At 35.3% G+C, this 16,421-nt stretch overlaps 1 protein-coding gene across 4 annotated transcripts in view; it reads right to left on the reverse strand.

The window, feature by feature from the left end:
• KIF2A (kinesin family member 2A) overlaps window positions 1-15,605 on the reverse strand; it is a 34,423-nt gene extending 18,818 nt beyond the window's left edge. For 2 of the 4 annotated variants that reach the window (XM_017743831.1, XM_017743822.1), the window contains exons 1-11: window positions 15,485-15,605; window positions 14,118-14,237; window positions 13,458-13,512; window positions 11,339-11,404; window positions 10,626-10,726; window positions 8,121-8,216; window positions 7,293-7,347; window positions 4,152-4,314; window positions 734-824; window positions 523-586; window positions 25-116 (exon numbers count right to left, since the gene is read on the reverse strand). In XM_017743831.1, coding sequence (XP_017599320.1) covers window positions 25-116; window positions 523-586; window positions 734-824; window positions 4,152-4,314; window positions 7,293-7,347; window positions 8,121-8,216; window positions 10,626-10,726; window positions 11,339-11,404; window positions 13,458-13,512; window positions 14,118-14,237; window positions 15,485-15,562 — 981 coding nt within the window. In that variant the 5' untranslated portion in view covers window positions 15,563-15,605. Of the gene's footprint in view, window positions 1-24; window positions 117-522; window positions 587-733; window positions 825-4,151; window positions 4,315-7,292; window positions 7,348-8,120; window positions 8,217-10,625; window positions 10,727-11,281; window positions 11,405-13,457; window positions 13,513-14,117; window positions 14,238-15,484 lie in introns of all 4 variants that reach the window. The other 2 variants (XM_008642872.2, XM_008642865.2) reach the window with 1 other exon arrangement.
• Window positions 15,606-16,421: the final 816 nt, after the last annotated feature.

The raw sequence follows: 16,421 nt of genomic DNA on the forward strand, positions 1-16,421 counted from the left end.
CTTAGAAAAAGACCAAGTACTGACCTTACCACTGTAGATCTCAAAAAATGTTGCATATACTTGAAGTTCTAACTTCTTATAGTTTGGCTTCTTTAGCATTAGAAAGACATCTCGAGCTGTGAATACATTTCCAGAATAAAAAGTAATCTCATCATGTGTTTTCATTTAGTGAAGATTCATTCATGTGTAACAGTCTGTTTTACAGCATCTCATATTTTCCAAGAATGACAGATAGGGTCAGTCAACCAAGTCTAAAACAACACAGTCTAAATTGCCACATTACACTGGAAGATGCAGAAGACACCAAAATTATAAACTTACATCATCTGTTACTGCATTTTTGTTAAGTAATCTATATTTACATTATTGTGCAAAGGATACACATCTAGGAACAACTTTTGATGTTATCAAGGCTCCACTGTAATGTAAAGTAGGTAAACTGTTATATTTGTATGACAAAGAGTAGAAAATTTATAGATCTCAACTGATCTGCCCGAAGCCAACTGATCAATGAAGTCTCACCTGCAAGTGCATATATGCCTTTAGAACAATCTTGGTTCTTTCCTGAAAAGTCGCCACCCATAGTCTAAATTAAATAAAATAAAAACAAAGGAGAAAAGGAAAGCACCATAAAAATGACAGAACTGTAGTTTACGTATTTCTGTTTTATTAGAACTCATTTAAGTATGTCATTTACAAAAAAAGAGTATTGCTGACTTGTAGAACTACTTACATGGGTTTTTCCACTGCCTGTTTGTCCATATGCAAAACAAGTGGCCATTCCCCTTTCAAATATGGTCTCCACTAATGGTCGAGCTGTAAACCTTAAATGCAAAAAAATCTGTACTTAAGAAACTGAAGTACTTTAAGATGCCACTACCACAATGAAAATTAAAATGATAAGGCCAAAAGTTACAAAATGGATACTTTATATCCTATACTTTGAGAGGTCAAAGGACATTCTTACTTTACTTTCTGAAGTAAGGAGACTACCAGCTCTAAGGTATTAGAATTTTCCAAACCATCGTAAGCTACAAGATCTCTCTCATTCATTTTGCAACAGTATTACTCTTCTTTAAACCCCAAAACAATGATTTCCTTTTTTTAATAATCCAACACCCCACAGTTTACTAAATGGAGTCTGGAGCTCCCTAAAGATGCCAGAATAAGATATTGAAGTATGACAGTGTAGCAGATAGGAGTTTTGTCAATACTAAAATTCTGCTGTAGGTTTTTTTTTTCTCCCCAAATCAACTTCCAAGATTAAATTTGAAAGACAAGCAGCCAAAACAACATTGCTCATCTCAAATTGAGAACATGCATACATTAAAAAAGGGCTCAAGATAATGGATAACCAAGCTCTTAAGAATGAAAAAATCCAGTTATCCCTGAGGCACTATTTGCTGTGTCAAAAATATTTTCTGAAGTATCATTTCTTTTTTTAGAGAATTAATTTTTACTTTAAGAAACAAAGAGTTATTGTTCCTACTTCAGCTGCTTATCACCATTATTTCCCTGTACACTCCAAAGGCAAAGGGTAAACTAATGGAGAGTTACACATAGAGAAAGTCTCTCTGCAAAACTCTTTCCAAACTTTTTCCAGTTGTTTACACATAAATTACCTATAAGTGACCAACAAAAGAAAAAATTAATTACAGAAACACTGAGATGCTCCAACCTTCTTTCACCCTGCTTTCAAACACAACATCACTTATAAAAATAATATGGGCTAGACTGAGCCATTCAGCAGCAACCCAGGGTTATGTAAAGAATCTATGTTAGCTGAATCGTGAATTTTCATCAAGAATATACTAGATGATTCCTGAACAGCCTTAGTCTTTCTTTCTTTGCTTCTTCTAAGTATGTACGTCCTGTCTTCCCAAGAGGATATTCCCATATTTTGATGTTTGTTCTTTCCATACATAAAAATTTTAAAATTGACAGTCTATCCATCTTAGAAGCACACTCCATTACTTCTGTTTGATTGAATTTCAAACTATTTATTTTACTGATTTATTAAAAAGGGACTTAAAGGTATCTATTTTAAAGTAAGACAAAATATAAACATATCTAAAAAAGTTTTGGTAAAGGATTCACAACTCCAAATGAGTATGTCGAAAGAGTCCAACTTTACTTTTACCAGAAATTTTATTTGTAATCTTGGTCCTTCAGAAATGTAAACTGGTTCTCCTTTAAAACTCCCAAGGCATACCCATTCCAACTAGTGAGTGTTCTTTAATATTAACAAAAATTTGCAACTCAGGGCTGTGCCTCATGGATTAAAAATACTTAAAATACAGGTTAAGCAAAATAATAACAGTAGTAATAATGGTATTAATGGCAGTAGTAGTAGTAATAATAGAGCAGTATTTTTCTACCTTGGACTGAACAACATTTTTTCAGTATAGACATACAGTAAATTTAGCATATTGGAGAAAACTGGAGCATCGTGACACAACATTTTTTTCCTCAGTATGACCCTGAGGCTCTGGTGAGAGCACAGCATGATATGCATCTTGCTCTTACTTCTATTATTACAGGAGACCTTAAAGCAGACTACCCTTCAAGAAAAAATCATTATTATGCCATATAAGGGAGAGGGAGAAAGACTAGAGATTCACTGTTTCAGTATGAATACAATGATCTTAAAATATATTGCTATATTGCCATTAATATATTACTTAACTAATAAAAAAAGCTGAAAAAACTCAGCACAAAAATACAACACTGTATACCAAAGCCACCTCTCACATTTAAACATTATGTTCACACAGATAAATAAAGAAAGGAGGGAGATTAGAAGAATGGATTGTCAAGCAAGAGAATTATTTCATGCATCATGAATCAGCAAGCTCTCCCACAGCTCTTCAGTATCAAGGAAAGGAAAGATGCTACTAGCAGACAACCAGCAGAGACAGAAATCTCCAAGAACACAGCTTTGCTGTTTAGAACTCTTTTGTTAGTGTTAGGTTTATCAGATTTTCCTTTCACCCCCTTCTCTAATTATAACAAGCATAAGACAGAAGTTTTTATTTTCACAACTTTTTAAGAATTCTTTTACTATGATTTTTTTGTTATCCACTATCAATGAGGTCATGATCCTAACTTTCACTTACTTCCTAGTTCTGGATTAAAAACAAGAATTAAGATATTTCTCTGTCAATACTCTTTAAGACTATGGGAAGCAGTTCCCAAGCATAAGAAAAATTATCTTCACCAAATTTATTTTAATTATCAATATTCCCTGCAAAAAGCTTCACAGTATTTAGATGCATACCAAGATTTTGACCAAGATTATGTCACAGTGTCTAACCCTGCCGTTGTACCTCAACCGTATGTACTTCATTTAGTTACTTGTTCAAGGGAAATAGTTAAATCTAAACATGCTTTTAAAAATGCTGTGTGAATTATTCTGTACCAACAGTGGAAATGAAACAGAAGAGCAAAGAACAAAATGGAGATCCAATTACCTTGGGCCTAAAAGTGGATATGTGTCTGTTGCTGTTGGTTTTTAAATTAGGAAGATTTGGCATTTTCAGCAAGATAACTTAGCTCCATACACTTCCATGTTATATCAGCCAGATTGCTTCCAGAAGGTAAGTTAGCTCAGGTACCTCGGCAATACTGCAATATAAACTCACTCACTTTATTTGAACTCTTTTCTCACCCTCTACTGATTTGTTTCCATCTCTTAATTATCCTATATTCAAACTGCAAGCTCTTTGGTGCTAGGGCTCTCCTTTTCTTCCAGGTTTCCTGATGACCAAAAGCCACGACTCAGGCTTCTCAGGTGCTGCACACACACTAAATAAGACAATAACCCGGAAGCAGATGGAGAACTCATTATGTGGCTCACGTAATCAGCAGCTGAGGAGGCAGGCAATACTTGCAAGAGCCTGGAAAGCAGCAGGGCTTGGAGAAGGATTGGGAGCAGGACTGAGGTCACAGAGGTGGAGATGACATTGCAGGCGAAGAATTAGGGATAAAGAGTTAAAACAAAAGTAAACAGGTAAAAGAATGGAGGTAGCAATATACCATCTGGTAACACAGATAGTAAGAAGAAAGTCTATGACCAAGGTTAAGTGTGACAGTTATTAGCATGGAAAAAACACGACAAAAAAGATTCACCAAATAAAAGCATATACACATACCTGTAAACCATTTCATTAGGAGCCGTGTCATCAAAGGCATAATCAAAACGAAAAGTTTGGTTTTCTAGGTACCTTGTCAAATCCACCTTTTGTTTTGGTTCATGTACCATCACAACATCTTTACTAGGAATTGTTATTACATCAAGGTCTTTCATTAAAGTTTCTATAAAATAAGTGAAATATATATTTAACTAACAACACATCATTATTTTTACATTATCCCCTTGTTTACACTCTTATCTCAGATAACACAGCTCCTCCAAGTAACAACACTGCAATGGATTAGGGCTTCTGATGCCTAGATAGTAATCTGCTACGGAAGAGATTTCATTTTGGAAGTCTATTCATCCTATCCTACCAATTGATAGAAATTAAAGAGAGGTAAAAACTGTTTAGAAAGACTATGATCATTAACTACAGCACTATCATTGTAACACATTATGTCTTCTATAACACTTTTCATGGATTTGAGGTCTTATTACTCAGCGACTATAAAGTCTTACAGCTTACTGTAAGAATCCTTTGAGTTTTTATAAATACCTTCTGTAGTGGAGAAACTAGATGCCAGTACTATACTGCTTCGACTGAAAACACAATGAAATTACCATTCTTATGATAATATGTTTTATTTTAAATTTTTATCTATATATTTTCTTTAAATTTCGCTTTCATTCCTCACAGACATCTTAATTTGTGTACTCCTCCTGGAACCTACAGTACATATCTTTAATATATAATTCCTCTAAAGTAAAATCCTTTCTGAAGATTACCTTGTAAGCAGAAAAAGCTGAAAATTATAATGATCCTTCCTACCTCTGTGACTTCAACAGTGAAATCTCAGATTGTAATTACTATACAGCACTGCAATTTACTGCTAATTGTTGTATGATATATGAGTCAGCAAAACACAGAACCCAGTGATCCATAATATGCACAAAAGTAAAGATCCTTTGTGTGTACAGTTGGGATTCACTAATGTGTCCTACTTGCATTTCTATGTAAAATTTCTTAAGGCATGCAGTTCAAGAATTTGATGTGACTTTATACAACCAGATAGAAACCTTTTCACAAGTTAACATCCTGATCAAACAGTACAATGGTTACCATTGCATTACATTACACACCAATGGAAACACACATTCCAGTCACAGTATAATCAATTTTTCAACTGCACTGCAGTAAAATAAAATGCAATTATTCTGCAGTAATCACAGACAAAAAGTAAGGAACAGTGACAAAAAGAAATGTATGATGGACAATTCTTTGCAGCAAAAACTTTTTAGTTTAACCAGTCAGAAAAGGATTTTTCTTTAACAATTGTTTGGAATAAGACATTTACTTCCTGCCAGCTATTTGGTATGAGAACCTGCATTCCTTGCTGATGAAAATTAGGAATAGTGTCTCTGAAACCCACCACACGTTTCACAATTATAAATTCATGTCACTGAACTAAAATCTTAAGGTGTAACTCTGAACACCTACTTCCTGCAAAGTCAATCTGCAGAAAAATTGGTGCTGAGAACACCTAATGTTTTTGGTCATAATTCTGCATTTGTGAGATGACAAAACAAATTAATTTTATTTCTTTTATTCATAGGGCAACAGTCTAGTATCCTTAATTCTTTTATACTTTTCTATGATTTTATGAGAAATACTGTTTCTTATGAACTGAGATTGTATCATGTGGGTACTAGATTATCATCCCCTCCATAGATTATTTAGTTAACACCTTTTTTACTGCAGTTTATTCTTAAAAATGCAAAATGGCTTTAGTATCAACCTCATTTTTACTTAGATATTCATCTTTCTACAAACACCTCTGATCTACTTTTTTAATAGCTCCCAACCACTAATACCTAAGATATGCCACTTTCGCAAAATCCAATCCTACTTCTGAATCCCAATTAATGTCCCATAACAATTTGTTTTCATTTACTGCAATTTCACTTTGTCCACCTTCAGCACAGGTAGAAAGTGACATTTTTCCCAACAGTAAAAGTAAAAATGAAAAAAAAAATAGAAGTAGCAATGTGAAGGAGAAAAATAAGACAAAACCTAACTATATACTGGTATCAACATATGTATGGGAAAAGGGAAAACATTTTTCCCATTTTCCTCTGGATATGCTTCAGATAATCCTAAATGTGTAGTTTTGACAGTATAAAAACAATAAATGGCATCCCAAGTTGCCTCAGCATCAGACTGATGCTCTTTTGAGTCCTTCAGCTGAACAGAATATAAGAGAAAGAGAAGGAGAGAAACATCTTGCAACACTGGATTCACACGGGCTGCAATTCAGTAGCCATTTGTGTTCCTAAATTCCCACTGACAGTAAAGGACTTCCTAGGAAGACTGGGATTTAACTGGAGTTGAAAGCTGAACAGCTTTTTGTTGTTTGGTTTTGGTTTTTTTTGAATACAGACTCCAGTCTGATGAGCACGCAGTAAGAAAAATAGTTCTAACACTCATCACATTAAAAAAAAAGTCATTCAGGAGTTCTTTTAGTACCTAACAGTTCTTTAGTGGCATTTGATACGCTCTAGGGTAACTAGAGTAACTAGGGTAACTAGGGTGCCCAGAGCAGCAACTCCAGGGTGTACAAGTTTTCTGTTTGTCTGTAATCCATTAGCCCTGTGAGGATGTCTTGAACATGTTTAGGCATGACCTACCATGTCATAAGACACTTCCTTAATGTCTGATTCAAGACCACTTGAAAGTATAAAAATATATGTACAAAAACATGTATGAAAGTTTTCACTGTGTAACTCTCATCTCAGGAGATCACTTGAAGGATACTTTAAAATAACAGTGATCCTAACACAATGTAAGACTACTGAAGGAATTAGAGTAGAATTCATTTCCAGATCAACTAAATACATCCTAGATGACCTTGGGAAAAAACCGCACTCTCCCTGTGCCTTAGCTCCTAATACATAAAATTGTGGCAGTTAAACTACTTTTCTCCCCATCGCTATGCAGGTTATGATGAGTCTATAAATTTTCTAGGTCCGTCACAATATTGTCTTATATATAAGAGTTTCACCTTTGATCAGTATTTCTTGAGTTGTTTAACACAAAAAATGTTACTACCAGAACCAGCTTTTCAGATAAACAAAACAACAAAACCTTCAGTGATCATACCTTTTTTATTGAGCGGTCGTTTTCGTACACAAACACAAATCCTGTGCTCATCAATCTGCAAAGGAAAGTCATTTAGTGAACTATACCCCAATTCCAGAAATAAAAAATATTTAACTTTGACTTCTCTTTTTGAGTTAAATAACCAATCATTTAAACAAAGAGAAATTTCTAAGACAGTGAGTCATGTGAGCATGTAAAAGCCCCTTGTGTCTGCACAGTAGCCTAGAACCCAAAAGGGAGAACCAGACATTAGAAAACCCTCTGCAGACAGTGATCTAATCCTACAGAGCAACAGGTGGTATTGGACTATTGCAAGCAAATCCAGCTTTAACAGGGTAGATATGCTATTGACAGAAATTGTCACATTCTCTGATTTCCATAGAATCTGACAGTCTTCATCATTTAAGGATTCTTCTCCTCAGACTTGTCTGTAAACCAGAAGACCACATCACCTTTAAAGATCAAATATTAATCATCATGCTGAAAAGGGCTTTTCAAAAAAGTTTCATGGTTTTGTGTGCACATCCCCCAGTATCCCAGGAAAATTTTATCATACAAAGGCTGAGTAACTACTTAGTACATATTGGCATTATTTAATAGTAAAAAGATACTTAAACAAAGTAGTTCAGTAAATTAGGACTTCCAAAACCTACTCATTTCGATGTCAACAAATTTCTGAAAAAATAAACTCATGTTATACTGAATACTAATGTATATTAAAATACCTACTTGTCACATTAATAGACAGAAGTATACATTGAAAAAAGATGAAAACATACAGCAAAAACACAGAAGGATATCACATTTCTGTGTTGCTGGCATACTTACAGGATCTGCAGTTGTCAGTGGTCTGTAATCCAAACTTCCCCTGAAATCTCTTATCATACACATAATTTCATAATTTGGGTTTGTTGCATCAACATCCTAAGAAAAAGCAACAGAATTTCTATTATACTTTTTGTTTCCAGAAAAAGCCTAAATTAATAATCTGTAAGAAAAATACACATTAACTGAAATCTTACTTTTTCTGCAAAACATCAGAAATGTCTCTTGCAAGTTTAACATAAGGTTAATGCCTTTTTCCACTCTGATGTAGTTAATTTACTGACAATAAAGGAAACAGCTAAATCCTTCCAATGTCATGCTCTTGGTTGGCATATAATAGAAAATACTTTTTAATTGAGGACTCACTAATAGTCTACTCAAGAAAGAGAAATTACTGCTGCCTTTGCCAGAACTTCATACTGAAGAAACATACAGTCAACACCTAATCAGATATGGCACTCTGACAGACGCACAGATACTCCACTACACAGGTACAACACACACCACAGAGGACAGTGCAGGAGCCCTAGCTGCTCTAAACACAATCTTGCTGGATACAAATCAGTTAAAGTAGCTTGGTCCTAACTATTGGTTCTGTGTTAATTTATACAGATACTTGGATGCATTACAAATTCTTCCAAGGGTGGTCCCAGATCCCCAGCAAAGCAGAAGCAATCCCAAGGATACTCAATAGGCTCCATCCAGGCTGTGAGGATTTTGGATGAGATAGAGTTAATTTTCTCCATAGAAGGATGTGGTATACAGCACTGTTTTGGATTTATGCTGGAAACAGGGTTGATAATACATGGATGTTTTAGCTATTCCTGAGCAGCATTTACACAGCAAAGTCCTTTCTTGGTCCTCACCCGACCCCACCAGCAAGGTGGCCAACACAGCCAGGACAGCTGACCCCACAACACAGGCTCAGAACACAACCCATGCTTAAACCTGGAGCCATCAGTACCAGAGTGAAATGACATGTAAGAGGCCATGCATAGAGCACCACTAAGCTGAGCCTGAGCCTACCCTGTTCTCTGAAGAACTGATTTAACAACTTCCCATCACTTCTCCTTGCAAATACATGTTCTGCAACACTTCAGGACATGCTGCTGATGCCAAACACAGCCAACTCTGGTGCTCACACCCTACTATGTTTTGCATGGCTACCCCCACACGATACAAAACTTCTGAATCACAGCTGGCTGTGAACACAGTGTAGGCACTCTCAGAAAGCACTGGATTGGGGTTACTAAGCTGAAAGGGAGCCAGCTCATTCTTTGTACTTGTGACACAGCCAATCCTCACCTCAGAAAAAACTGCCCTGGTAATCAGAAGCTGACTGTACCTTGATGTCATTCACTCTGACTACAGTGAACTAAAAACTGCTGACAGTAAGTCTTCACAAAATGTTTCTTTGTAACATTCAGAAAAGAGTATTGCTTATCACAGAGAAAGCATTTACCTAATATTCTTCAAGACCTGTTTAAAGGTCTTGCATACTAGAAGTCAGAGCTTGGTGAATTATTGCTGCATTTCACAACAACCTATCCATACAGAAGTTTAAGACTCAGATGCAAAAGGAGTGTTCACAGGAGAAATAAAAAGAAAATTTTACAACTAACACCATTTCCAAGTATTTTAATACATAAAGCCTAAAATGGTCATTCCTTACCCATGAAGACATATTAATGTTTTGTGTAAACGATGTAAATTATAAAACACAAATTCAACATAGGTGATTTTAGATCAACTTGGAAACATCATTAAACCATGAAAAGTAAATTGTATGAATGATTTACTTGATCATGGTAATGCTCATGTCAGCAGCAGATTGGTACTATGTCTTTAGAGACTAACACATAAGCACAGGGCTGCCAACAAGATTACACTCCTAGTTTTGCTAAAGCTTTTACACCATTGTGACAGAAAGTCATTTAATATTAAGACATTTTTCTCAAAGGATTAGCAACTTCATTTCTTTCATACAAGTTTTAAACAACTGTCTGACAAGCTGCTTGCATGATGAAATTATAAATATATAGACTAGTTTAAGGAAAGAAACATTAAAAGTCACTGTTAAAACTTGACCCTCAAGTAGATCTATAAAGCATCAAAGATCATAAAGAACAATTTATCATAATCTCATATTACCTCCTGTAGAATAACAGACCTCTCTAAAAGTCAAAAGGTTGGTTACTGTCAAAAATATATTTTCCCTAAGAAATAGCTATCATCAGTATTTGTTCTCTGAAGAACATGCAGCAAGACAGCAATTAAAAGCAATGATTTCTGTAGGAAGAAAAAGAGGGAGAAAACCATCTAAAGTAGTAGTTATGAGAGCAAGGCTACCAAACACCAAAATATTTGTCAAACCTGTATACAGAATGAAAATATTTAATTTCAAGATTATCACAATTCATAAAAATTCTTGAACACTGAAAAAAGCACAATGATTTTGCAAACTTCTCTTGCTGACATGTGATTTCCAGTTGAGCTAAAAATACTAACCTGAGCTCTTTTTTCTCTAAGTTCCTGCTGCTGTAACCTTCTTTTTTCACGCTTCTCTTGCAATTTTTCTACCTCTTTTACACAGTTAGATTTTCTACGTGCTTAAAGAAAAAGACACAATTTTAAAATATTTTCTGTATTTACACTGTAAACTTGAATTTAATTAATGTATCAATAATTAGAATGCATCAACTATCAACTATATCTTCAAGCAAATCTGTATTAGTATAGAATCATTACGGCATTTAAATTTCTAAAATGTGTAAAATTTATTAGAAAAAATGTCATGAGAATGGGACAATAATTACACAAACAAAAATATATGACCTTGAAAATATATTTGGACAGATACATGTGATCTCTTGGTTTGAAATAAAAGTAAGCCCAGGCAAAATTTTTAAAAAAATTAAAAAAACAAAAAAAGAAGATAAACACACCACTATGGTTAAAAGAAAATAAAGGAAAAACAAATTCCAAATACTAGTACAATTATGACAAAAATGAATTTGTTTAGCCACAGCTTTCTGTTAAAGCTCCTCAAGGAAGCTGACAACTGAGTGTGTAGACTAGTTGTCATTTATGGATAACAACATAATCCAAGAGAATGTACATGTAATGCCCAGAATGAACGAGTCCTTGATACACGGTTTACATACAAGGGGGTCCAAATTCCTTTTTTGCAGCTTGAACTGGAGATATATCTGAAACAGTACCATTCTGTTGAGAGGAGGAAGACTGCTCGGGAAGCTGAGTAGGTCGTGCACGCGCAGAACCAACCACTGCAAAGGAGAAGCACAAAGCTCATCCGGACATGGAGGACTAACCTTTCCACACGTTTATGAAATGCTTTGTTAAGATGAGTTGAAATGAGGCCCCTTTCCAGACACAACAATTTACTGTGGATGAGGAGGAGCTGTACTCACAGAAAGTCTATTAATAAAAACATCTGGTATACAGCCTTTTATCCTAATGCTGTACACTAGCACAACATAGTTATTAAGTGCCAATGCTGCACATGCATATTTTTAAATGCTGCAGAATTAGTACAACTTACTGTGTCCACAGAATGAAGTGTTTACTTGGAGATATACAGTCCTGAAGCATAAAATGCTTCAATTTTATTTATATTGTAGTTACACCCAAAAAAGTAGTAAGAAAAGAAGCCCCACTGTTTCAAATTCACTAGATTCTACAAAATGCTCCAACCCCATTGAGCCTACAATCTCTGGAGGAGCAAAGCACTAGAAATTAAAGCCAGTGAAGTGCAGCACAATCTGTAAGCAGAAGAAACAAGCCTTTTTGCCTCTGTACTGGAAGGCATACAGATACAATCAATATGTCTAAACTTATGCATTGATTCTATATGCTAAGATGATTCTATGCTAAGAATGCCAGTTTCTGAAGAAGCTGTGATGTCTTTTTCCAGTGAATGCAGTGGGAGTTGTGAGCATGCAAGCCTCTGTGATTCAGATGAATGATTTAAATTGTTTTTCAAGTAGTTGCTTCGATCAGCTCTGCTTCAGCTGGCCCATTTCTTGCACACACTTCTAATAGAGTGTGTCAGAAGAGTGCAAAAGTGAAGGTATCAGCTCTGATCAGCAGCTAGAGATGACACTCCAAGTGAAGGTCAGCTCACTGTACAACATGGAAACAACTACAGAAACTGGTTTTGAATAGGACAGACAAGACAAATGCCCAGATCATTCCACCTATCATAGGAGATCTACCTTATAGCACAAACTGACTACACAAAATAAGACAGTGTGCTGAGAAAAGCTGAATTGTAAGGCCAAAAAAGAAAAATATTTAGGCCAACAGTGAATAGTAAGAGGCATGGTACTTATTGAAATACAAGTTACAGGGTTATTTCATACCAAACAGATAATTTACTACAAATGACAAAATGTATGGATGTGGGACAGTCCATCAGTAAGACATCTCATATTTAAACCATACCAGGTCAGGGAAAAAAACCAAACCACTCTTGTATTTTCAATCTCCTTAATATCCCCAGAGCCAAATGGCAGAAGGGCAAAAGTGGTCCCAATCAGAAGAGTCTGATCACATGCAAAGATATGCAAGCCCACTTGTTTTCCAAGTTTAAACAGATGGACTGGAATCTAGTCTGGAGTAACATTAGTAGATTAATGTTTGGAAGAAGAGTCATCATCATCATCACCATCACCAGTACAAGTTAATTAAGCTGAACATAGGAGAGAAAATGAAAACAATAAGCAGTAACTATTCTTTCACATGCTATAGATGCATTACATCCGTATTCATCCAATACATACTTTTCACCTATCCTCCTGTGGTATTTCAGCAATTTTTTTCAGTTTTTTTCACTGTTAACTGTAGAGTGATGAAAAATCTGTAGGACTTAAGTATTCTTTGAATGACTGTTTACACACAGGCTGTTACAAAACAACAGCCTGTTTACAAAAAAAGTTAAAAAATTGAAAATGTTAAGAATTTAAAGTGCACTACTTTGTGTATACTGAAACATTCAAATAAGCTGAGGACACTTATATGAAAAGTCCCTGCATGTTTTAATGCTGCATAATTATCTTCAAATTTTTGCACCTTCAGGTAATTCAGCTTAACTTTCATAATGCTATATTGCTTAAACTTGCACATAAATATTATTTGTACTGTATGAATTCCTAAGTATACATAGGAATAATTCTAGGAATTATATACCATGTCTTTTACATGTCACAGGCATACATACCAAACGAGAAATGTAAAACTATTAAAGAATACTGGATAAACAGGAGGTTAAAATGTTACCATATTTTTTACCTCATTGAAATGGAAAGAGATAACTTTTACCTCTATTATCTCTGGCAGGAGGGTCATTCTTAGAAGGTAACACAGTTCGTCGACTCTATAAAGAAAGAAGTCTCTCTTACTTATCACCATATTACTGAAAACATAAACGGCAGCCCTACCGCTGCTTCTTTCCAGTGAATGAAAATAACACGACACGAACAATAGAGATCTTATTGCTGCCAAATCGCACCATGAAAAATAGTTGTTTCGATGAGCTCTGCTTCAGCTGACCCATTTCCTGCACACACTTCTAACAGAGTGTGTCAGAAGAGTACAAAAGTGAAAGTACCAGCTTTGATCAGATGACACTCCAAGTGAAGGCCAGCTCACTGTACAACATGGAAACAACTACAGAAAAAACTTTCTGTAAAAGTGAAGGGGTGAAGGCTGATTGAACTGTATGTACTGTTTCAGAAAACTCCAAAACCTTTTATATATATTTTTCATTAAGACATTTAGTTATAAAAATATTAGTTCCCAACTCCCTCTCTGCCAAACCTGTTCTTAAAAAAATTTAGAAATCCCTATTCACTACAGGAAAAAGAAAGGAACACAGTTATCAAACAGTACCACAGACACGAAAGTTACAAATTCGAGCAGAACACCATGTATAGAGCTACTGTACAGTTATCATGAACATGTTGCATAGATATTACCAACCTTCACAATTTTGTTTACTTTGGCTGATGAAGCAGGTGGTGGTAGTGTTTCTGGACCAGGTTCAATATCTTCATCAGGTGCAAGATCTGGGTTAAGTGAAAATATGCTCTCTAAATCAATCTGTGAAAAAGAGCATAAAACACATTAATGACTCTTAACATAAATCCTCTCTATATCTCCTGTTATGTTTGACAATAAACAGTTAATATATTTAGTGGTTTTGCCCCACAATTTGTTCATTCTAAGACCTGAATTATTTTCTGTTCACTAAAAACAGACTAATTTTTGGTCTTTGTATTATTTGAAAACACATCATTCAGTAGAAGGATGAATTAAAAATGACCAATAGATAGTATAATTTTGTAAAGTGATCAAACTAAGAGGAAAGTAGCTAGTATTATTATGGTAATTTGACAATTACTGCAAAATATGTAAGACATTCCATAACAGAAGAAGAAGGAGATTTCAGTTATCTTTAATTTCCCAGACAGTGCAAAAGAAACAAATTACAAAGACAAAAAAAAAAAGAAAACCATAGCTGAAACCATGTTAAATTTATCATGCTTCTTTTTTTCAGGTATTATTAAGTGTAATTCAAACTGCTATAAAATGTAAGGGAGGAGGGGCAAGATCTTAAAAATATGATTTTGTAAAAATGTTGAAGAGCTTTGGTCACTATAGACTTCTGTTTCTCTTGGCTGGACCTTTCAAAGACCTCTGTACTGTATAGATTCTGGGTGTCTTCAGCTGATGGAATCACCAGGACTTCCTCATGGCTTTTTTTTCTTTTTCCTGTGTTTTCACAAAACCAGTAAAGTGTAAAGCGTAATTATTTCTGACATGCTTCTCCAAACCGAAACTGGCTAACACGGTCCAAAATTTAAAGGAAGATGGAGCAGGAAAGTGTTACACAAAAAGACACAGTTTCATAAGGAAAGCAAGGCTGGAAAATTGTTGCCAAGAATAACTGAATAAACAAACAAACTGGTAGTTAAATTCCTCAAGAATACAAACACAAGACGATGTCTAGTTTAGCTCTCCTCCCAGTTTCCTGTCTGAACTGTGTGTCATTCTCCCTCCTAAAAATTTGATTTTTCTAGTTGTAAAAATAGGATAACAAAGTCAGCCTTTGTAACCTGGTTCAAAATCAACAGATGATAAGAACAGCTTAAAAGCTATGACACAGAGCTCAGGTACAAAGAAAACAGAATTTACTCAACACTTCCTGTTCAAGACAGTCTGTAACCAAAGAATCATCAAGTAAATTAAGATTTATGTCTCATTTTTGTTTCCAGCGCAAATTCCAAAGTAATATTCACGTAGATTATTACACATTTTTTTAAAAAATTGTAAATAAATAAGTTTACGTCTTTCCCTTTAGTATCTCCATTTTCAATCCATTCAACAGTTACACTTTCATTATCTTCATTTAGGGATGTTACCATAGCTTGGTGAATTCGGCCTAGAAAGCAAATACAAGTGATCGTTTATTAACTGGTAGAAAAAATTTCCAGAACTTATTTTCATCCCTGCACTGAGACATAACAGAGAGAGGTAGGAAGAAGATGGTTGAAAAAAATGAGGTGATAAATAGAAGGTGATTGTAGGTCACACACTGTGAAGTGGCTCAGACCTGACCCACCAGTGGAGGCTCTAATACGACAGTCAGCATCCAAGTGAAAAGCACAATGAACAGAAAATGGAGTGGTAAGTAAACAGAACACCTCAGGAAAGCCACACCACTTAGACTCTCTCTCCTTGAGAGCAGAAAACTCCAATACCAGAAGATACCCACAGGTGCTAAAGGCCCCTGAAGTGCATTTCACAAAGGCTTGTTTGTCTCCCCTTCTAGGCTGACACAACATTACACATCTCAACACAGAAATTAAGGCCTTTGAAATTGTGTTCTGATACATATTTTTTAAAGGCACCAGTCAGGTGGTAGTCCAACTAAAATAAACTGCCTGGAACAACACAAACCATTATTTTAGAAAGAGCTACGTACACTGACTGCTGAGCTTGAGTTAAGGTGCTTTTGCATTGACTTCTCCAATGAAAGACCCAAAGGAAGCAAGCCCCCACAGAGTAAAATAAAACTAGTAAATCTTCAGTAGGAATAAGGATTTTTCTTCTAAAATATGTAGTACACCGCAATTTTGTGTGTCCTATGCACAGTGAAAAGAGCAACTGGAAGAGCAGGATAGCCATGCACCGACACAAAAGGATCAAGATCCAAGTGTCACACTGATTTCACATCCATGCTTTACCCTAAAGTACCAAGAACTGAGGTTTCTAAAGAACACG

The sequence above is a fragment of the Corvus brachyrhynchos genome, unplaced genomic scaffold, assembly GCF_000691975.1.
Source record: "Corvus brachyrhynchos isolate BGI_N302 unplaced genomic scaffold, ASM69197v1 scaffold310, whole genome shotgun sequence".
Taxonomy (NCBI): domain Eukaryota; kingdom Metazoa; phylum Chordata; class Aves; order Passeriformes; family Corvidae; genus Corvus; species Corvus brachyrhynchos.